The sequence below is a fragment of the Nannospalax galili genome, unplaced genomic scaffold (assembly GCF_000622305.1).
Source record: "Nannospalax galili isolate Female #2095 unplaced genomic scaffold, S.galili_v1.0 scaffold286, whole genome shotgun sequence".
In the NCBI taxonomy this organism is placed as follows: domain Eukaryota; kingdom Metazoa; phylum Chordata; class Mammalia; order Rodentia; family Spalacidae; genus Nannospalax; species Nannospalax galili.
In genome coordinates, this window is record NW_008359442.1 from 11,128,338 (window position 1) to 11,151,535 (window position 23,198).

General features: G+C 48.5%; 2 protein-coding genes across 3 annotated transcripts in view; one reads left to right on the forward strand and one right to left on the reverse strand.

Annotated features, from left to right (window-relative positions):
- The window catches only part of Stpg4 (sperm-tail PG-rich repeat containing 4), a 60,496-nt gene extending 55,428 nt beyond the window's left edge, over positions 1 to 5,068 (forward strand). The window contains exons 6-7 of the mRNA XM_008823052.3: positions 1,302 to 1,406; positions 4,952 to 5,068. Of these exons, the coding sequence (XP_008821274.1) occupies positions 1,302 to 1,406; positions 4,952 to 5,068 (222 nt within the window). The remainder of the gene's footprint in view (positions 1 to 1,301; positions 1,407 to 4,951) is intronic.
- A 10,369-nt stretch (positions 5,069 to 15,437) lies between these two features.
- Ttc7a (tetratricopeptide repeat domain 7A) overlaps positions 15,438 to 23,198 on the reverse strand; it is a 120,935-nt gene continuing 113,174 nt past the window's right edge. For both annotated transcript variants that reach the window (XM_008823055.2, XM_017795592.2), the window contains exon 20: positions 15,438 to 17,405. In XM_008823055.2, coding sequence (XP_008821277.1) covers positions 17,184 to 17,405 — 222 coding nt within the window. In that variant the 3' untranslated portion in view covers positions 15,438 to 17,183. The remainder of the gene's footprint in view (positions 17,406 to 23,198) is intronic.

Consider the following 23,198-nt stretch of genomic DNA (forward strand, 5'->3'; position numbering starts at 1 on the left):
CTCTGTCCCGCACTTTCCCTCTCCCTCTTCCCTTCTTTTTTGAAGAACACACATGCTAGACAAGTGCTCTACCCTTGAATAACACCACCAGCCCTCTTTTATTTCTTAAGAATTCTGTTAGCTTTCTAGACCCCATCCTCTGAACAAAGACTATCACTGTTTTAATGAGAAGTTATCTGGTTATGAATGAGACTAAAGCCCCCTCCCCGAGTTTGTTCATCGGGTATTTGTATTTCCTCCTCATGAATTGCCTTCTGCTAGTTTTTCTATTGGATGTTTGTTGTTTTTGTTTGTTTTCTGAGACAAAGTCTCACTATGTAGATCTGGCTGGCCTGGGACTCACTATATAAAACCAGGCTGGCCTAGAATTTACAGAGATCTGCCTGTCTCCGCCTCTGCCTCCTAAGTGCTGGGATTAAAGATGTGCACCACCAAGCACAGTATGTTTGTTTTTATTTTTATTTTTTTATTTTTTGGTCTTTTTGAGACAAGGTCTCCCTGTAACCGCAGCTGGACTGGATTCGCTAATGGAGACCAGGCTGGCCTCGAACTCAGAGATCCGCCTGCCTCTGCCTCCCGAGTGCTGGGATTAAAAGGGTGTGCCACCACGCCTGGCTCTTTCTTTTTTTTTTAAATGTGTTCATCCATTTATGTTTATCCAATAGCTTTCTGCTTGATTCAATGACTTGTGACTACTTTTTTAAACTCAATAGATATAACATTCATACTAAAGAGTGTTTTTATAAAGCTAACAGCACATCAGCAATTCACAATTCACTGTCAGAGTAATAAGCATGGTCTGGGACCTGTGGCTGTGAGCAGGGGACTATGTATGGAAAGGGGGCCAGGCATTGGAGACCCTATTGGGGTAATGGGAGACACTCCCAGGTCACCATTCTTCCATCCTCTCACAGTTATGCTCGAGGCAGCTAAGGCAGGTTCCATGTGGTATTACCATTTTTCTTTTCCCCTTTTTCCCCACCCCACTCTTTTGAGACAGGGTCTCCCTGTAGCACCAGCTGGTCTGGAACTCACTATGTAGACCAGGCTGACCTCAATCTCACAGAGATCCACCTGCCTCTGCCTCCCAAGTGCTGGGATTAAAGTCATGTGCCACTACTAGCCCTTATTTCCCATTTCTATTCATAGGTCATACCGTAATAAGATCTTTCAAGCCCACATCTGGGAAGTTCCTCTACCATATCATACTGATTCATGTTTTTATTTGTAGAAGGCAAATAAAGCCTTGAAATAGGTCAAACATTAATAACGATGAAATACTCCTTTTTTATGTTATACAGCATGAAGGCCCAGGACCTGGTGACTATAACTTGAAAACACCTCCAGTAGGCTCCATTACTTCTTGTTTTCGATCTAAGGTACCTCGATTCTTGCCTACCTGTTCAGTAAGTATTCTAAAAGAGACACCCGTGGAGCTGTAGGTGTCATGACTCTACTTGTGTAGGTCAGGGGGCCCCGAGCAGGGGAAACCTGTAGCTGCTGTCGCAGTGTGTTGAGTGCAGTGTTGAGGCAGCAGGGACTGTAGAGCTCTGGCATCTGGAAGTTCTCAGCCCACTTCTCAGGGCTCTGTATGTCCAGAGACTGTGGCTACATTAAATAGCCATCACTGCTCTGACCTGGCTGTTTTGAGGGGACACATTAATGGATTGACATTGACACCTGAAACTGCCTCCTTGGTGTGTGAGTGTGGCTTCCAGAAGCTCAGGGAAGCCAAAGGTTGAAGGAGAAGCATTGTTATTGAAGCAGATGGGACCATTAAGATGTCACAATCACCCACTCCCAGAACTCATGGAGGCAGGAGGAGGCTCAAGTCCACGGCCAGCTACAAAGACAAGTCTATGAGTAAAGCATACAGTATAAAAGAATAATGAAGTGCATTATCGTGATCAAATAATAACTAAAAAAAAAAAATAAGAGTGTGCAGACCCTTAAAGTCCTTGAAGACCAAAGAATATTATTAGACCATAAAATGGAGCTTAGCAATAGTGGCTTTTAAAAGTATTTTTGGTACCAAAGGACTGTTCTCATTCCCATGGTCTTGCTCCTAGTCTGCATGCTGGTCTGAAAGTTGCTGAGACTTACTGCTCTGTAGGCTTTCTCAAGATGGGTTGAGAGACAAAAACACATATTCTGCTTATAGGGAAGGAGTGGAAAGAGAAGTTGGGACAGCAGGTAGGAAGGGCTAGACCTGCCACTGTCTGGGCTGTAGGTCACATCTCTGAGCCCCACCTATAGTGCCCAGGCCATGGCCTTCAGAATGCTGCAGAGCTGCTGGTCTACAGAGATGGGTAGAGTAACCTTTATTTGGAGGAGTGATGGGGACACCCAGCCAGTGTAGTTGCAGACAGATGAGCAGCAAGAGGCTGGAGGATTCTCATACTTTAGCACCATTTAAAACAGGCATTTGTCTGGGTCCATAGGATGGGGCTTTCTCAAGAAGACTGAATCATGCTAACCACATTCCTAGCAAGATGCTTAAAAGTGCAGCAACCACTAAGGGGCCTAGGTGTCTGAGACTGCTGCTTTCCCTTAAAGGACATTTTCAAGGTCACTTGGTAACTGTGAAATTAGGGCTGGGGGAACATCCTACTGGGTGTCCTCAAGGTGGTAGGGCCACAATTGTCAGCTTCCTGAGAGGTGGCCTTCTGGGTGCACCCCCCCATCTCCTATTCTATGGGCTGGCCTTCCAGGACTGCACATGCAGTCCTGAATCCTCATTAATAGCACTAATAAAGGCTTCCGCTTCCTTTGACGTGTGGCCAGGACTTGATTAGATTTCCAGGTTGCTCCTTTGTTTTTGGCCAAGCATCTTGCCTTTAAAACAGGCGTCTGTAGGCAGCTGATGTCATCCCCTGGGCTGACTGCTCTGTTCCACGTTCTAGGTGATGTTTCTACCCAGTCTCCCAAAGAAAGACAGAGAGTGGATGGCAAGGAAGGGCAGGCATGATCAGTCGTGGGAAGAGTAAATGACAGTGGTGGGAGTCCACATGTGAAGGGCTGGCTGCTGACTGGACAGAGTACTGTCTGTTTTGGAAGGACTTCAGTGAGCTCACCCTCCTACCAGGCAAAAGCACTCTGCACAAATTGATGGGTTATTTTAGGTGCTGGGACTAGGACTCAAACCCAGGCTTGCTAGACTCTGAAACCTTTGTCATCATTATTATTATCCTCTTCCTCCTCATCCTTTTCCTTTTTGTCTGTGTATATGTGTGTGTGAGTGCATGTGCCTGTACGTGCGCATAGAGGTCAGAAGAGGGCACTGTGTGTCCTTATCTACCACCCTCCGCCTTATTCCTTTGAGACAGGTCTTTCCCTGAACCTAGAGCTTGCAATTTTGGGCTAGTCTGGCAGCCCAGCAGTGCTCTCTCTGCCCCCAACCTCCAGAACTGGAATTATAGGCATGTGCAAGGCCACACTTGGCTTGTTACAACGATGTTGGGATCTGAACTCAGGCCCTCATGGTCACACAGTAAGTGCTCTTAACTACTGAGCCATCTCTCCAGCCTCGCCTCCTCCCCCCCTCCTCCTCCTCCTTCTTTTTCTTTTTCTTCTTCCTCTTCCTCCTCCTTCTCTCCCCCTTTTTTACCTCCCCCTTCTCCCCTTCTCCCACCTCCTCTTCCTTTTCTTTTCAGGACAACATCTCACTAAATAGTTCAGACTGGCATTGAAATCATGATCTTCTGACCTCCACTTCCTGAGTGCTAGTGTCACAAGTGTACACTACCACACTCAGCAAACTGTCATCTTTTACCACTTCACTGCTGTCCTTCCAACTGGCCCAAGATAAACATTCCCTTGGTTTTCAAGAACATGTGTGTGCACCCTCAGCCTGGGAAGCTGTGACCTAAGCATTTGAAGTCTAAGTTTGAGGAAAGGGCATTCATTTTTACTTTGTCATCATAAAAGAGGGACTTTGACTAAATCATTGACAAAATATTTTGTTCAAGAATCTTAGCATAATGAAAACACAATGTTTAAAAATGAGAACTCGATGGGGCTGGAGAGATGGGTCAGTGGTTAAGAATACTAACTGTTCTTGCAGAAGACCCAGGTTCAAATCCCAGCACCCACATGGCAGCTAACATCTGTTCATAACTCCAGTTCCAGGGGATCCAGCAGCCTCTTCTGTCCTCTGAGGGCACTGGTTGCAAGCTAGGCTGATGGCCCCAGCATGGAGAGCAAGACTGGAATCAGCACAAAGCTTAGTTCTCGAAAGTTTGAAAACTCGAACTGGAGAGATGGCTCAGTGGTTAAGAGTCCTTGCTGCTCTTGCAAAGGACTAGAATTTGATTCCTAGCACCCATGTCAAGTGGCTCATGAATGCCTGTAACTCTAGCTCTGGGGGATCTGGCACCCTCTTCTGGTCTCCATGGATACCTGCACTCACCTGCACACAGACATACACACATACATATAATTAAAAACAAATAAATTTGAGAGCTCATGGATACCTTAAGAATAATGCTGACCCTGAGGTCCACAGAGGGGGCTAAGATATACCTCACTCTATCACACTGTGTCAGTGATGGAACATGGGAAGCAGTTTAGGTTTTTGACTTAGAAATATAGTTAAGAATTCAGTCTCTCCAGATACTTGCTGCTAGATCAGGGGCAGTAGCCAAAAGGAAGTTGGTGCCTCTGTGAGAAAAGCTGCCTGAGCAAATGCCAATGGGAGAAATTGTGCCAGTGGAGTATGACCCTGCCCTCATCCCCTGCCCCACAGGTGCCAGTGGTCATTGGCTTGTTGTGTCCTTGTCTGGGCACCTCCTAGCCTCACAATGACCCCACAGGTGCCAACTCAGTTCTCAAGAAACTCTGCTGGCTCTTATCTCTCTCCGCTGAGTCTGCCACAGCTCAACCAACAGCCAGATGTAGGAGCCTCGGGGTTATAACGTCATCTCATCAGACCCAATTTTCTCTTCTGTTTCAGAAAACACCAGGCCCAGGAGCATACACATCTTCCAAACATTTCCCTAAGCAGTCCCCAACTATTGCCAAAATGGGTCGAGAACACAGTCTCTTCTTCAATAACACGATTGGCTTTTAAAATAAAGCAATCTTGGTGCCAGGCAATTTTGAGTTTTAGCAAGTTCTTATGTATAGAAAATGATTTGGGGGCTACAGGGAGACCCTGTCTCAAAAAGACCAAAAAAAAAAAAAAAAAGCGAGAGAGAGAGAAAATGATTTTGCCTGATCCTTTCAGGGGCTGACCACCGAACAAGATCAGTTGCCTGGGGTGACCATCCTGCAGTGTCCTGATCTGAGCAATCCATTGCTCTGCTCATTCTCCCAAGAGTGCATCTGTCTGAGAGATTGGGCCCAGGCCTATAGCAGTGTGCATGGCCGATGTATCCAGGTCATATGCTATGTGACCTTGAGTTTTCCAGCTCTAGCACATCAGGTTGGAAGACCTCCAGATCCCCTCAAAGACTTCCTTGAGGCATCCACATCAAGCCACAGGTACAGCTGACAAGCTCCCAAAAGGTGATCCTTTCTCTTTTTCTACTCCTTATAAAGAATAATATCAGTTCAACCCCAAGAATTCAGTCACATAAAACATCCTGTTCAACAATGGAATGCATACATGATGATGGTCTCTGGAGATAAAAAGGGGCAGAAAAATTCCTATTGCCCAGTGACACTGTAGCACAAAGTATTACACATTTGTAGTGACACCAGTATATGCAAAGCTACTACCCTGCCTGTTGTGTGTGGGACAATGCATAATGCTTGATGCAGATAACAGACAACTGTTACTGGTTTATAGAGTTATTGCGCTATGCCTTTCCCTTTCCATGTATCATTTTCTATACTTTTAACCTATGTATATATGTTAGCAGTCAAACATATATCATACCTTGTGCATGATAAGAATGTGTTCTGCCACTGAGCCACAGCTTGGCCCATTTATCATTAGAGTGTACACCTTTTACTAGTAAAAAGCAAGCCCACTGTAAGACAATCTACTACTGGCTGGAGAGATGGCTCAGTAGGTAAGTTGCTTGCTGTGTAAGCATGAGGGTTTGAGTTCAGATCAGAACTCATGTAAAAGTTGGGCATGGCAGTGCACCTGTGGCCCCAGTGCTGGGACTAGGGCAAGAGGAAGGCACAGGCAGATCCCAAGGCTTGCTGGCCAGCTACTCTAGGTGAAAGTGATCTCTCTGATTCAGTGAGATACTCTGTCTTAAAAAATATTGTGGCTAGGTGTGGCGGTGCATGCTTTTAATCCCAGCACTCAAGAGGCACAGGCAGACTATCTGTGTGAGATCAAGGCCAGCCTGGTCTACATAGTTGAGTTCCAGGCCAGCTGGGAGACCCTATCTCGAAAAGACCAAAATTATATATATAGTGAAGACTAATACAGGAAGACACTCAGATTTGACCTTTGGACTCCAGAGATCATGGGCAAGTACATCTATATACACACATGCACACATACACATTCCCATAAACACACACAAATACAAATACACAAGACATCCCATTCTCTGTCCATCCCTGGGCACAGGCCTACTTCTTCTCTTGGCATACTAGACCTCTAAACTACCCTTTTGGCCCAGATTACCCCCACTGCTTCCTGATTCTTTGCACCCAAACCAACCCAATTCTTCAATCTACTTTCCTAGAGACCTCACAGCCTGCCCCCTCCCCCAACTTGCCTTTGTACACCTGAGACCAGCCTTCTTCCCTGGCTGTCCCCACCTGCAACCTGCCTGGGAGTTTTGAGGCCAGCCTCCTGATGGAGGCTCCTGCAGAGTTACATATCTGATCAGGCACAGAGAACATAAGCCTGGGAGATGTCCAGTACTAAGTGACATATCTGCAGTCGATTCTCTACAGCTAAGGCTCATGGAACACAGCAGAATAAGGGGTAGAGGGCTAATGCACCCCTCAACTCTCACCGGTGAGGCTTCCATGTACATCAGAGTGTGATGCACACAGAAGGCCACAGCTGCCTAAATTTTGGAGAATAAGAGATTGTAGAGTATAGGATGGGACTCCTGTATGGAGCCCCACCCACCCACGGCTCAGGGACCATTGTGGAAGAGGAGGCGGAAAGATTGTAAGAGCCAGGGCTGGTTCATGAACACAGGGAGGTGGTGGCCTCCAGGCAACTGGAGGTTTGCTCATGTGAGCCTGTGGCAGTGGTGGCGTTGAGCATGGAACCCATGTCAGCTCACTTAAACAAGGGCCCAAAGGGGAGGTGAGAAATAGGTGGTGGGCCAGCAGAAGATTGAGAACTATTTGAGACTGATTGCTGCTAGATGAGGGAGAGTACATACGACCACTGGACGGGCTGACTAGACTCGAATGTATGCATTTACACTGAAGGATATTTGGGTACAAACACTTGAATGAATAAGACTCAGCATGTATGGCAGAGTGCATAGGGTCCAGTGGGGGGATAGAGGGAGGCATGGATGGGGAAAGGGGTTTGGATTTGAGTGGGAAATATTATATGAAATTTAAAAAGCTCAATAAAAAAAATACAAATACAAAAACAAAACACCCCAGTATTCTAACTATACCCCCAGCAGCCTCCTGCATCTCAAGTTTACTCTTGATTTCATCATTTTCTTTTGCACTAGATTTAATCTCATGTTGTTTTGCTCATCATGGCCTTAGATACCTAAGCTATACTAAATATAGAAGCCATATATATGTATATGTGGACATATAGATAAATCATATGACATGTGGCATTTAGGTTTGTGTTTGCATCCTATTGCAAAATTAACTAATGAGTGTATGTTTCCCCATTAAATGCCCATGACAATGCTTCCAATTTCAAGTTAATTGAAATCTTGAGTATCTTGTGTTCCAAGTGCTGTACTAGGGTTGAAGGGCTTGGAGCAGAGATGAGTTTGGGAAGGGTAGTAGGGGAAACCAGGCCTGGAGGGAGTCTGGGAGTCTGGGGAAGCTGTGCGGTTCCTACAGATGCCTAGAGTCTGAAGCTCCAAGATGCCCTCACGCAAGTGACAACTCCAACAGGAAGACCAGATCCAGTCTTTGAAAGCTGCCAGATCGCTGTGCCCAGGAGCCCAGAAGAGCGACAGTGTCCTGCCACAGTGGAGGGAGAACACAGCACAACTGAGTCCCAGCACATGTAGATGGGAAGCCTGGCCAGCACCCAAGGGACCAGGAGGCCGAGATCAGCAGGGAAGGGATGGTCAGGGGCAGGGAATGCTATCTGGGCAAAGGCCCAAGACAGGGATAAACATTTGCTGAAGGGGAGCAAAGGAAAAGTGATCCTGAGAAAGTAGAGGGAGAGAGGGCGTGAGAGGGGGAGCAGCTGTCAGCTCAGACAGTGAGTGAGCCGGGCACACCAGGAAGTCATTTCAGGTCCAGGAGAATCACCAGACAGATCCTGCACTTGGCAGTGGGGCTCAGGGAGGCAGGACAGCCTGGAATTGGACAATAATAACTTTAAAAATTCATAAAACTAATGAAAATACTTATGCTTTCTTATATTTTAAAAATGAAAAGGGAACCTCTCAAGCTGGGCGTGGTGGTGCATGACTTTAATCTCAGCTTTTGGGAGGCAGAGGCAGGGGGATCTTTGTTGAGTTCCAGACCAGCTGGGGCTACAGGGAGATCCTGTTTTAAAAAGACCAAAAAGAAAGAAAAAAAGGAAGAAAGAAAGAAAAAGGAAGCTCTCTCCTTTGAGCTTAGAAGCTCTTCTAACATGGGCTGTTCATGTCTAGAATCTATTTACCTTTGGGGGAAACTCCCTTCCCACACCTTGTATTGCTACTACAGGGCAGATAGTCTCAACTCTTATTCTTCAAGTGGGTCAAAATTCCTGCACAATAATTCCAAGATGAGGGAAGAGAGGCTGGATAGACCTGGGTTGACATTGGGCCATTAATGCCTAGCAGTTAGGAGCATTCTGTGCATCAAATGACATGTCCAAGAAAACATTGGAAACCAGCCACAAAGCACCGCTCTGAAGTTTTCTGGCCTGGTCCCCACACCATCTTTTAAGTTCTTGAGGGACCTTCTTCAGGATCTTAAGTAACTTACCATCTGCCCCTCCTCCATTAGTTGCTATGACACCGGTTTCCCTAGGACCCTGCCCTAGTTCCTCTGAGCATCTGTTTCTCCACCCCCATACCACCCTCTAACTACTCTGTGACTTTGGCTCTAACCAAAGAGAATGTTTCTTCTTGATTGCACATATCTCATGCTATTTCCATGTCAAGTCAGGGAATGTTAAAAGTCACAGCACTGATGTAGCAGCTTCTTCCCTTCCTCCTCTTTCTCTCTTTCCTCTTCCCACCCTGTCACTGCCCTCTGGACCCATAGGCGACCCCTTCCACTCTAAAGGCTAGGTGGCAGGCATAGGCTTTGAGGCTAAAGGCCACAGGTTGCTTGGGTAACTAGCCCTGTTTCCAGCCTCATCTGCAGATGTCACCTAACTATAGCAAGGAGTTGCCTGGTCTCAGGTTCACAGGCATAGATTCCTTAGAAAGTCCACTATTTTACAAAAGTCCAAAATCTACAAGTTCAAATTAAGTTCCTTTTCCTTTTTTGGGGGGGGGGGTCTTTTTGAGATGGTTCTCCCTGTAGCCCCAGCTGTCCTGGAACTCACTATGTAGACCAGACTGACCTTGAACTCACAGAGATCCGCCTGTCTCTGCCTCCTGAGTGCTGGGACTAAAGACGTGCACCACCACGCCTGGGTTCCTTTTCCTCATTTTTGAAAACTGATAAAATACACATAACATACAATTGCCATCCTGACTTTTTTGGAGTATATAGTTCAGAGATATTAAATGCTGCTAGGTTCATCCATGTTATAACATAGATGGGTCATAACTTCTTTGGATTTTTAAGGCCAAAAACTATCCCTTTGTATATACTATGCCTGACTTATCCAGTTATCTGTCAGTGGACACTTGGATAGCATCCATGTTTTAGCTCTTGTGGACAATGCTGCTATGAACATGACTGTACAGTCATCTCTTTGGGACCCAGCTTTCAATCTTTTGGGTACATTCCCAGTAGGATTAAAGATTGTAGAATAGTCCCATTTTCAATTTTTGAGGAACCACCATACTGTTTTCCACAGAGGTTGAGCCATTTTATGTTTCTATCAGCAGTGTGCAAGGGTTAAACATTTCCATATCCTTACCAGTGCAATCTCTGTTGTTCTGATAGTAGTCATCCTAATGGGTGTGAGGTGGTACCTTGTAGATGTGACCAAGTGTTCCCTAATGACAGCGATGTTGAGCATCTGTTCATGTACTTACTAGCCATTTGTAAACCTTCTATGAATAAGTGTCTATAAGTCCTCTATCCATTTTTAAATTAGGCTGTGTTTTGGTTGTTACTGTGGTTTAGGAGAACCTGATATTTTCTGACCCAGGGCCTTATTATGCCACAGGCAGGTGCTCTACCACTAACTTATATCCCTAGCCCCTGGACAGTAGTCTCTTATCAGACAGATACATGGTTTGCAAATATTGTCTCCCATTCCGTGAGGTGCTTCTTTACACTGTTGATAGCGTCTTTTGTTGCATAAGATTTTTAAATGTTTATGAAGTCTGTTTCTCTGTTTCCTCTGATGCCTGTGCCTTTGTTTCCACATTCAAAAAATTATCATCAGAACATCAAATGTTCTGAAGTTTCTGTCCTGTTTTTTTCCTAAGATTTTTACTGTTTTAGGTCTTACATTTAGGTCTCTGATCTATTTTTAGTTAATTTTTGAATATGGTATTAGGCAGAAGTCCAACTTCGTTTGCATATTGATAACCAGTTTCCCCAGCCCTGTTTGTTAAAGACTGTCCTTTCCCTATTGAATAGTCTTGGCACCCTTCTCAAAAATCATTTGACCATATATGTGAGGACTTATGCCTGGGTGGGCTGTCTATTCTAATCTATTGGCTTATATATCTGTCTCTATGCCAGTAACTTGCTGTTTTGAGTTCTGTAGCTTTGTAGCAATTTTGAAATCAGGATATGTGATCCTCCAGCTTTAGTCTACTCTTCCAGGATTGTTTGGGCTTGAATGAGAGGTTTCTAACCACACATTAGCATTCCCTGGGGAGGGTTTATAGCTCCTGGGCAACTCTTAGATGGGTAAATTCCATTAGACTGGGGGGAAGGGTGTATTAGTTTCTTCCCCCCCACAAGGGTTTATTTTGGTTTATAGTTCAAGGTATAGCTTATCATAGTGGGGAAGTCAAGGTGACAGCTTGAAGGAGCTCATCACAAACATCCACAGAGACCACAGAAGAGCAGTGAATTACTCCATGCAAGCTAGTGCTCAGCTAGCTCCTTCCACTTACATAGCCCAAGTCCCATCCACAATCAAGATGGGGGGTCTGCCCACATCAATTCACGTAATCAAGATAATTCTCCATTAAGATGCACGGGAGGCCCATCTCCCAGATGATTCTAGATTTTATCAAGTTGACACCAACATGGGATAAGGACTCAGGCCCAGTTTGTTCTAAAGTCCAACCCAAAGTTAAGACCTGCATATGTGGTGTGAAGACACCAGCCACCAACACCTGAGCTGAACATAAGTAGCTCCCTAACCCAAGCTTTAAGAAGACAGGATCCTAGCTTGGTTTGATGATGCATGCCTTTAAACCCAGCACTTGGGAGGCAGAGGCAGGCAGACCTCTGTGAGTTCCAGGCCAGCCTGGTCTATGTAGCAAGTTCCATAGCTGGGGTTACAGGGAGTCCCTGTCTCAAAAAGGACCCCCTCACACACACACAAAAAAAAGAAGATAGCATCCTGCTATAGAGAGTTGTTCCCCAGCTATGAGGACAATATTGACCCATTTTTGCACCTGGCTGAGGCCTAGGGAATAAGAAAGCACAGTACCAAGGTTTTCTGAGGGAAGCTGGTTCCTGGCACATTAGCAGGTGGTGGTAGTTTGGGAGTTCTGATGCCAGGCACTTCTTTTGACTCCTGGCTGGGGTCCCCAGACTCTCTGGTTTTGGCCAAGGGCAGGGCTGTAGTATGTGGAGTGTGCCAGGCCCAAAGGGAAAATTCTGGGCTCTGGAGCCTGCCTGCCCTACCCTCTTATAAGAATGGGGGAGAGAGGGAGAGCTCTGCTCATGGCTTATCAATGGCACACATGGCTCCAGAGAGACTCTCCAGAAACCATGTTTATTCAAGTTTCTTTTAAAAGTGTACTATCTGAGAGTGGTAGACATAAAAATAAAGGTTCTAAAAATTGTTCAGTGACCTATGTGTCCCAGTGGCTCACTGATGAAGATCCTAATGGTGTAGGTGCATGTTTTTAAAGTACTTTATAGCTGAAGCGTATGTATAACTTTATTTTTTTTTAAAAAAATACAATGGATTGGGCCTGGTGGCACAGGCCTGTAATCCTGGCTACTTGGGAGGCTGAGGCAAAATGATTTCGAGTTCAAGACTAGCCTGGGAAACTTAATGAGACCCTACCACAAAATAAAAAAAATATACAAGGGCCTGTGGGAATAGACCAGTGACCCGTGGTAGAGTGCTGGATAGCTTTGGTTGTCAACTTGACACACCTGGGTCGAGGGAGTCTCAATTGGGGAATTACCTTCATTAGATGCCTGTGGCCATGTCTGTGGGGCATTTTCTTGATTGCTGAGTGATGTGGGAGGGTCTACCCACTGTGGGTGGTGCCACCCCTGGGCAGGTGGTCCTGTATTGTATAAGAAAGCAGGTTGAAGCCAGGTGTGGTGGCACACTTGGGAGGTAGAGGCAGGTGGATCTCTGTGAGTTCAAGGCCAGCCTGGTCTACATAGTGAGTTCCAGGACAGTTGGGACTACAGAGAGACCCTGCTTAAAAAAAAAATAAAAAAAGAAAGCAAGCAGGTTGAGCATGTGTCAGAGGAGCAAGCCAGTAAGCAGCCTTCCTCCATGGTCTGCCCTGAGTTCCTACCTTGACTTCCCTTGATGATGAACTGTGCTTGTAAACCAAATAAACCCTTTCCTCCCAAATTAGTTTTGGTCAGTGTTTGTATTAGCAATAGAAAGTAACTAAGTCATATATGTATGAAATTTCGACCAATCATGTGGATCCTTGTGAAATGTAATAGACACCAGGAGGGCTGAGGCCTCTATGCAGTTTCTCCTCCCCAACAGCACCAGGGTAAAGAGTTGTGTTGGTATAGCATATAGGTTGGGCAAGTTCAAGTTCTATCTATGGTGGAGGACAAGGCAGCCTCATTCCACATTTGTATTCTGAGCCTACCCTGCACAGGAGGGCCTGCTGAGGGTCCGGCTAACTTTGTGTTCATGAGGTGCACATGTGTATGGCTGAACTCAGGTGTATAGTGTATGGAAGCAGAGCTCACAGGACCTGTGGTGTTCTGACAAAGTGCATGGGTCCTGTAAAGTAGGAGGTGGAGTCTGCAGAAAGTGGCTGAGAAACATGGGAACTGGGGTTTGAAGGGTAAGAGGCTAAGCATGAACCCACAAAGGAGTTCTGGAAAGAGATCTTGCAGGGTGTGGAGTACACAGGGGTGGTTCTTTGATGTCCCAGAAGACCTGGTGGGCTCACAGAAGAGAGGAGGGAGGGGAAAGACCCAGGAAACCTGAGCTCCCAGCTCAGAAAAGGAGCCGTCCCCAAGGGGAGCTGGGCCAGACTGTCCACAGCCCACAGGGGCTTCTGTGGATTCATAAATCATCTTGTATCAGGACACAGCCCCTGCCCCCTTGGCAGGGTGGGTTCAGAGTGGGATGTATGAGCCGTGAAGGATACCCACAGCCTCTTAGCCCTGGGCCTCCCTGAACTGAGGTAGTGAGCTGAGGGATTGGGCTTGAGAGAGGTGCTTGTGATGGCCTTTTCCTCCTACACCCATATTGAACTGGAGGTCATAGAGTTACAGTTCACTGTGCAGACAGTGGGCTCAGGGTGAAGGTGATCTTCACTTGTGACCTTCACACCTTGGATGTCAGAGCTGCTCCTCCAGCAAGCATCCATACACCTGCTTAGTTCCTATCATGGTACACATGCTTTATACATGTGCCAGTGATAAAAGCTGGAACCCTTGTCATCAGGCTGGTCTCAGGGCTAGAGGTGACAGTGCAGGGAGAGATGACATCTCTGGAGATGGGCAGGGCTGTTAGGAACAGATATACAGGCTCTCCAGGCACATGGGTCATTGTAAGGCTCCCAGGAAACCAGTTAGGCTGCTGGAGTTGGAGGCATGGTACAGAAAGGAGCCTCAGAGCTCCTTTAGCTCCTAGTCATTTAGTTGTCCAGAAAGTCTGCCTTGAAAAGATTCATCTGTTCTTCATTTTTGCTTTTATCTCCCAGCTTCTACCAATTAGCTAGTCCCCATTGTCCTCTCTGGCCTGTGGTTTCTGCCACTTTTTAGTGTCCACTCCCACCCATAGCTGCTTCCCTTTGTCTCCTCCTGGTTATACTGAGGCCAGACCTGCTGCTGCCTCTGGCAGTGTCAATGCCATGAAAAGCAAAGGAGGCAGAACTGTCCTGATTAAAGGACTAGAGCAGGACAGCTAAATGGACCATGGGATCCTGGCTGCCAGGAAGCAATACTATAAAGAGCATTGCTGCAAAGCAGGAGGATGGAGGACTAGCTGAGAGAGCATTGGGTCAGTGCTCCACCTTCTGTGAACTCTGCTGAGGTCAGGTAAGACAGCAACCCACCTTTGCTGTTGGTAAAGACATACCAAAGTGTGAAAGAGTAAAAAGGCACAATTTATACAGTATTGAAAATGGTTCAAAATCAAATATGTGCTTTTAAAGAAGGCAATGACTTTTTGCCAAGTTCTAAAGAGCTATTCCAGAGAGGAAAAGGATGGAAAGTTAGTAAGAATTAAAGGATGATGCCAGTTCACACCTGGATAGGTGTCCCTGAGTGGGGATGCCAGGCCATCTGTCACACTGTGGGCCAGCACCTCCATGGTCCAGTTAGTTGGAGGCCAGGACTCTATGCAGCCCTTGTGGTACATCAGGCAGTCCCTTGGGTCATGGTGAAATAGCTTCTACGTCAACTTTCATCATTCTTTGAAAAAGTTTGGTGCGTGTTTTCTGTATGAGCTAGGATTTCTCTCTTCAGTTGTACTTCTGTGAGCAGCAGGGGTCACCTAGATGTGGCCTGATCACCCGCAATCCTGGAGGCTCCTTGGGGACTCAGGTCCATTTGAAGGATGTGTCACAAGCCAGGACCAGCCCTGCTCAGGTCTGTCTGCCTCCTTCTATTACCTCCAAGCCTTGGCCCCAACCTCTGTAGCTGCCCCAGCCTCACTGCTCATACACTCTCACATGACAAGGTTCTCCAGCTGAACTCCAGATCTTGGAGACTGGCCCTTGTCTCTCTTTGTCTCCTCTCCACCTGCTATGCTTCCGGACTGTGGCCTCCTCTTGCATCACCCTCCTCTCCAGGACCTGGGCTACCATCTCTATGCTGTATGCCAGGTGAATGAACACTCTGCTTCGGACAGTCATGCTTCCCCCTCAAGGGTCTCTTTATTCACTTTCCAAAGTCACTGTCAGGAAGTAGGCCGCGCCTCCTCATGGTGTCCAAAGAGGAACTCCTTAGAGTCAGAATGTGTTTGGTATCTCTCCTGCTACCAAGAACTGACCACCATCATGGGTCCCCCCAAGGAAACAATAGAATTTATTTACTCTTTACTCTTTTCTAACAGAATTTCAGAAAAAAATATAGATCTCTAATATATATATATATATTTATATACACACATACATATAGAGACCCTTCAACCAAGAGGCAAAGGATCAAATGTCTTCCATAGTGCCCTGGGCCTGGCACCATGACCAGGAGGCACCTCTTGGGACACCTGGAGACAAGCAGTGCTGAGCCAGTACAGCATGGAGCTTGGGCTCCAGTGATTTTCTCCTTCCAAGAGAGTTGTGGCCATGGCAAACCAGGGTGGTCCTCAACCCTCTTTGCAGATATCTTAAAATGAGAACTGAACCTGAGGGAGTTTCCAACCAGAGTTCTGGGCAAATCAGAAAGGAGCTCCCTGCTAGACCCCAGGGGACAGCTTCCTGAGGGAAAGTTCCACAAGGGGAAGTGGCAGGACAAAGAGCAGAAGGGACCTCTGCCCAGCAGCTGGACACCAGCAAAAAGAACACATCATGGGCATGAAAAGGTGAGGCACAGCCTGTGTGGGGCCCTTGGCAAGAAGGCCTAAAAGGCTAGGCTGGGGCTTTGGGGCATTTGCTAAAGAACAAAGTGAAAAATGGGTTACGGGTAATAAAGTGTATTGCGGTTAATCGTAGAAATTGTCAGCTCCTAGTCACTCACCCTAGAAGGACCTGCACTGTAGGGAAAGGCTTGAAGTCATGTGTTGACTCAAGGTGGCTGGGTCAGAGCTGTGTTTTTGAGGCCTATCCTAGGGGCTGCTGGTATAGGGTCCATGGAGCCCACTGGCTTGGGTATGTTTCCTGGGAGATGTGGGTAGGTGTTCAGTGGCTCTAGTCAGATACGAAACCCAAAGGCACTTGGTGGCACAGTGAAAGCACATGTGGCACCCAGGTGACCTCCCGAAAGAGAACACTAGTTATCAGCCACTAATTCAGCCTGAGAGGAACCCAGGAGCCCACTTTACTCCCTGTGCCTGTGACCCAAGCTGTGGCTGTCCTGGGCAAGGCCCAAGAACAGTCTAGAAGCTTGTAATACCATGAGATTGGGGGTGAAGGGGAATACAGGCCAAGGCTTCCCTTGCTTTGCTCTGATCACTACTCTGTAATGTCACTTAGAATTCAAGCTAATCTGTCTCCCAAGGCACCAAGAAAAGCATCCAGAGGGTAGGTCAAAGGTTCATCTCTATGGCACACAAACTCAAGATTCGTTTGTCCAAAGCCAGGAAATTCAGTGGTCAGGGAGGCTAATGGTGGGGTTTGGGGCCAGGACACACCTTGATCTAAAGGTGCCCCTTGCCTCACCAACACCACAGTGCCAGTGTCCTGGGAGCAAGGGATTTGCTTGGATGCAAATCTTGTCTACCCAGTTCTAAATGGGAACCCAGGCCCAGCTGGCCCTGCAGGGAGGTCGGGGTGGGGGTGGGGGGCAGGCGGTAGAGAACTGGCACTGCAGTGTGTAGAAGTGTTCACTAGAGATCTATTCCCTGAAGCCCCACACCTGAATGCAGCTGGCCCTCCGTGCTCCCTGCCTGTTCCTGCTGCCCACACTGGATAGTTCTCCGCTGCTGCAGAGGTTCAGAGCTCTCTAGGGATGATGGAGAAGGGTAGCACGGGGCTGCTGGCCTCCAGCTCCAGGGCAGTGAGGAAGCAGTCAACAGCAGCCTCGTTCTGGCCCTGGTCCTGCAGCACCTCACCCAGGCCCTGCCATGCTTCGTGGCAGGTGCTCTGTCTCTCCACGGCATCCCGAAGCACCTTCTGAGCAAGGCTCTTGTGGCCCAGTTGACTCAGCATCAGACCCTAGAGACCAAGCAGAGGGCAGAGTTAATGAGGGCACTCACAGAGGGCAAGAGCAGACTGCTCGCTGGCCACCAGCCAGAGAAGCCCTAGATCCGGCTTGGCTACCAACAAATGACTGTGCCCTTTACTCATGCAAAACCTACTTGTCCACGCCCAATCCCTGCTTCAGTCCTGGCTTCCCAGATCACCCTCTCCAGGACGGAGGTTCCTCTTAGCCCTAAGGAACGGGCCTTCAAGTCTAGATCTGGTTTTGAGTGGCCCCATGTGTGGGATTCTGGGCCCTCATTTCCCTCCTCTGCAAATGGTAAATAAATAAATAAATCACAGCATGCCCTTTAGGACAATGCAGCTGATGGATGCAATGAACCGGTGGATGTAAAGTCTGGCTCTCTATTCCAGTTCTTGTTGCTGGCAGCATGGAACTGTCCCTCACCCCAGGGCTATGGAGAATATGAGGTGTGTCTGGTTTGTGACAGGAAGGGACAGTTCCTCTGTCTGTATCAGCAGCCTGTCTCCTGGTAACAGCTGGTTCCTGGGGCCCAAGCAGCCATCTAAGGCCAACTGGCATGTGAGGGTTAGGGGAAGAAATGAGACGGTGTAGGAGGGGGGCAGTTGCTGGGTATTGAGCTGGAAGGGGCTTAAGGATGAAAAGCCCAGGGTATCTGGGCCATGAGCAAGAAGCCTTGCAGTTTAGGTAGAGAACAAGAGGAAGTGACAAGAATTGTCACAAAAGGGGGTTGGGGAGTGAAACTGACACCCTGTGTGTGAACATCCTCTTCCACCCACCCTGGGGAGCAGGGGACCGGTGGGGAGCATGAGGAAGGCTTCAGGTCCCAGAAAGGCTGCTTTGTACCATCCCACCGAGCTCTTCTTCAGGCCTTGAAGGCAGCCCAATGGGGAGAGCTCTCCTCTTGTTCCAACAGTGGAGGTAAAGCTCCAACACTGACTTCCTGGGTAGGCAGGGGACCAGAGTCGGGGCAGGGAGCCGTCTCTGTGCCCGAAGCCCCCTCTCTGCAGCCCGCCCACTGATGGCCATGTACATTTTTAGCTGGATCATGTTCCTCCTCCCTGAGCTCCCTAGAGTTAGGCCTTCAGTTGCTATGGAGACGCACCAGGAAAGATGCACATGGCTGATCTCATAAAGTCCTCGGAGAGCTTGGAACATGACCAATTAGGCAAGAAAGATGGTGCTCAGTAAACCTAGGAAAAGGCTCCTTCTCTGGAGGTGCTGGCTGGAAGTCCTGAGGCCAGCGGGCAGTGAGCAGAACTGGGCTTCTAGGACCCTCTAAGGATCCTAAGCATGGCCACACCCAAAGAACCACTCAGCTCAGCAGCCTCAGCTGAGGCTGCAGAACAATGGGTGGGGGCAGGGGAGCTGTGGGCAGGGTTGAAGCCTGGGGCAGGGCCTTGGCTCTAGCCAGAGGCAAACAGTGCTGACTGAGGGTTGCCAGGACCAGGGGCAGTGTCCCATCTGGCCACCCTGTTCTGTCCCCATGGCCGGAGCAGGACCCTGAACAGTTCACAATGCAACAGGGTCCACAGGGAAGAGAGAAGGAAGGCTAGCTAATGGCTGCCAGACACCAAAATGAAATACCAAAACAGGAGGTTTGGGGCTTGTAAATGCTGCTCGTAGGGAGTGACAGAGGGCAGAGGTAGCCAGCAGGGTCCACCAGAGAGAGCAGGGCAGGCCCAGTTGCTTCTGCGTTCTGAGCTTTCTTTCTGGTGCTTCCTTCCACAGGAAGTTTCACTGGGAAGAGTTCTACTTCAGAGGGGTTTGAAAAACCTTGGTGTCTACCTGGGCCTGGTGCTGCCAGGTTGTCATCCCAGCAACTTGGGGGTGGGGGTGGGTGGGATGGGGGCTAAGGCAGGAGGATCACAAGTTCAAGGCCTGCCTGAGCTATAGGGTTCAAGGCTAGCCTGGGCAATTTAACAAGACCATCTCAAAATAAAAAGTAAAAAAGAGAGCTGAGGATGTAGCTCAGTAGTACAGCACTTGCCTAGCATGTAGGAGGCCATAGGTTCAGTCCTAGCAAAAAAAAATAAGAAAAAAAAATGGTCCAGGAAGGGGCCAGATGTGTGTGCAGACTAAATAGGATGTGTGTGCATGTGTCTGACTTTCAGCCTGGACAGCTGCAGTGGGCTCTTCTATGTGCCTCAGTAGAGGGCAAAACCCAAGGCCAGCAACCAGAAGCCCTAGCTGGACTGAATCCCAGCTCTGCCATTGACATGCACAGTGACCCCCGTAGCCACCTCATTGATCTCTGAGCTGTGATTTCCTTGTCTGTAAACTAGGGGATGGAAGAATTGTTCCTTACAGGGCTGCTGTGAGGCTTCTACATGGATGGATTGAAAAAGATGCAGCCAGGACCACACAGTGGACAGCTAGTATGTGGCAATCTCTCTGGGAGGAGCAGAGGGTATGTGGGGTAGGGAGGGGCAGGCACTGCCCATTTCTCTAGACGCTGGGAGATGGCAGGATTCTTTGTTGGGAAGGACTGTGGGGCTAGAGTGGGGTTGGCTTACGTTCCCCTACCCTAGGATGCTGACCTTAGAGCCTGAAAGGAGACACCAAGTCAGGCTGGGGTCAGGCTGGGGCCTGGAGGCCCAGGGCCTGTAACAGGATCTGTAGCCACCTGCCCCTGATACCAGCCACATTTGTGTTTAGTAGCAACTCAGAGCTGTTTGCTGCCTGACAACTGGGTGGGACCCAAACCCCGGAAGATGCAAGGTCTCTCACCTGCTCTATCCTCAGTCTGGCACTACCCTAGGGTTTATCAGCACCCTCCTGAAGCTACACCAGTTGTGAGAACAGGTCTCCAGGGACATGGTGGGAACATAGAACTGGTCTCAGTTCCAGCTGCATGTCCCCACTGAGTCCTCCCTCCCTGCTCCTCATCTGCTAAGAAAAGAGCCCAAACCTGTAGAGAGGTTCCTAGCTTCTGATCCTCCACTGGGGTGCCGTGGCTGGACTGCTCATCCCCAGGGATTTGACAGCCATGTCTGTCATGATGAAGCACTGTACCTACAAGGGGTACTTAGGCTGAGATCAGTTACCACTTGAGTTTCAAGGGAGGGGCAGGGCTATGAGGGACGTTCCCAGAAATTCCCACCTCCATCCCCTCCTTTCCCAAATCTCAGTGTGGGGAACCTCGCCATATCCATCCACCAGGGATCTGTTCTCCCTTTCCAGAGGACAGTGATCCTGGAGAGACTACCACCTTGATGTTGCACTGTGGGGCTTTTGTATGCCATCCCTGTCCTGTGCTCCAGATAAGAGGGACAGCACCTGTTTCTTGCCAGTTTTACTGTTCTCAGCAGAGCAACAACAGAGCCAGGTGGGAGGGACCTGGACACACAGCCAAAGACACCTGTCTCAGCCTTTAGGGATTCCAGATCAGCAAGCCCTGTCTGTGAGGGACTCTAAAGCAGGCAGTCTGAGGGGACTGTGCCTTGCTTGAGGCCTGATTCCCCAGCAAGTCTAGAGACTGAAAGGCGGGGGGGGGGGGGGCCCTCCCTAAAAAAAAAGGCGGCGCTGAAAACGGGGAGGGTGGGGGGGCCGTGGCGTCGCTGGGGGCCGGTCCCCCCGGAAAATGAGGGGAGGAAAGGGGGGGGGGGGGGGGGCCCTCCCTATCAGGAGAGATACAGGGTGGGGTTGAGGCTACAGCTTGGATGGAGAAAGGTCTTTCTGTCCTTCCTACACCTCGCCCCATTGATTCAGTGTCCAGTGATGTCCCCTAGGTAGTGGGGCAATAGGGAGGCCTACGGGTGCACCGTTATCATCTTTTGGGAGTCTACCCTGAGAAGAAGTACTAGTGCTAGGCCAGCTGGGGGCCAGGCTGAGTGCTTCTTTCCACCCCATCCTCAAGTATTTATAGAAGTTATTTTGGGAATTTTCTTTCTGAGCTCAAGGCACATTCCTGGGATTCTGTAACAGTCTTTCCAGCTGGGAAGCTGGGAATCAGCTGGAGGCTGCTGGAGCCTTCTGGTCCCTGGAGTGCCAGTTTGAGGATACTGGGGCTGCCTGGAGGCACCACTCCACTAGAGGCTCCTCCTTCAGGCAGTCTTGGGGAGACCCACAAGCTTCCAGGTCAGTGATGGCTCCAGTCCTTCTCAGGTGTGTGTCAGTGTCAACCAGTCCAACCAGATTAGGGACACACCCTTCAAGCCACACACCCCTCCCAGAGCTAGAGGCCACAGGCAGGTCCTGCTTCTCTACTGGGGGGAAGGGACACAAAACCTAAATTAGTGCCCAGTTGACTACCAACCCCAGGGCTCTTGAAGAGGCCCCTGCTGAGAACACACCTAGATTTACTGGGAACCCAGCCTAGGAGGGGGTCTTCTAGGGTAGCAGGTAGCTGTGTCCCTTGGGTTGCCAAAACCATGCCTATTGCTTTTTCTTCCTGGGTCTCTGAGTCATGGATGGTGTCATGGATGCCCAAGACATGTAACTGGCCTCTTTGGGCTAGGATTGTCTGTTTTCAGAGGGGCATGATTGGGCTGAGAGGCCAAAGCACTGGACTACCCAGAGGGTATGTCATGTACGTTTAACTCCATGGCTTGTGGAACTCCAGGTAGTAGAAACCTTTGTCAGCCTCATCTCTAGTCAAAGCTAGCCTTGACTCCTCCTCTGGGGACTGGGTTAGGGTTAGGGTAGTAGGCTGAGCCTAAGTGGAGGTGAAGAATGGCTGTTTGAAGGATGGGTGGCCTTTTGCACAAGGGGGTTAAGGGTTGTACTCTGTGACACCCTCCAGACACAAGGAGTCTTTCTCATTCCTTTGCTAGCAAAATGAATTCTAGAGCCAAATTAAGTCAACACTGCTCAACAGTCATCATAATCTGAACTTGTGCCCAGACAGATGGAGGTGGGGAGGTGAAAAGGAGCCTCTGAATTCAAGCCAAGCAAATGCTTGGGGGAGGGGGATGCTTCTCAGAAAAACACACCTTCAGGGAGTAGTGGTGAAGAACTCACAATAAAACTACCTTATTTGGCTGAGCATGGTGGCACACAAGAGCTTTAATCCCAGCTCTTGTGAGGCAGAGGCAGGTGAATCTCTGTGAGTTCAAGACCAGCCTGGTACACATAGTGGGTTCCAGGCCAGCTGGAGTTACAGGAAGAACCTGTCTCAAAACTGAAAAAACAAAACAAAACAAAAAACACTACCTAATCTGGGGGCTGGAGACCTGGCTCAACAGGTTAGAGCATTGGCAGCTCTTGTAGAGGACAGAGGTTTGATTCCCAGCACCCACATGGTGGCTAATAACTGTCCATAACACCAATTCCAGGGGATCTGACACCCTCTTCTGGCCTCTGCAGGCATTTCATGACACAGGTGCATTTACATGCATGCAGGTAATATATTCATAAACATAAAATAAAAAATAATAAAATATGTATTTTTAGAAAACCACCTTATCTGGAAATCAAATAGCTAAGATGGTCCTATTGGATGGATTTGCCTGCCAGACAGAAGTAGGGATCCACGGCTACCACAGGTGCAGCCTCTACTCCTCCTTCCCTCCCCCTCCTTCTCTCCTAGCAAAAGGCAAGACATCCTGGTCTTCCCACTTCCCCAACTGCCTGTACTTCTCTAAGCCACCCACTGCAGCTCAGCAAAGGAGCAAACACAGAACAGCCTGGACCCTGGGACCCAGACAGCAGAGGCAGTAGGATCCAGGGTGGGTCCTAAGGCCTGGCTGCTTTGTGTACTGCTGTTCTGCACAGCATGAGGTAATCTTGAAAAATACAGGGCACTGAGCTTCACTTCTCAGCTGCTCAGGACACCTTTCCTCTAA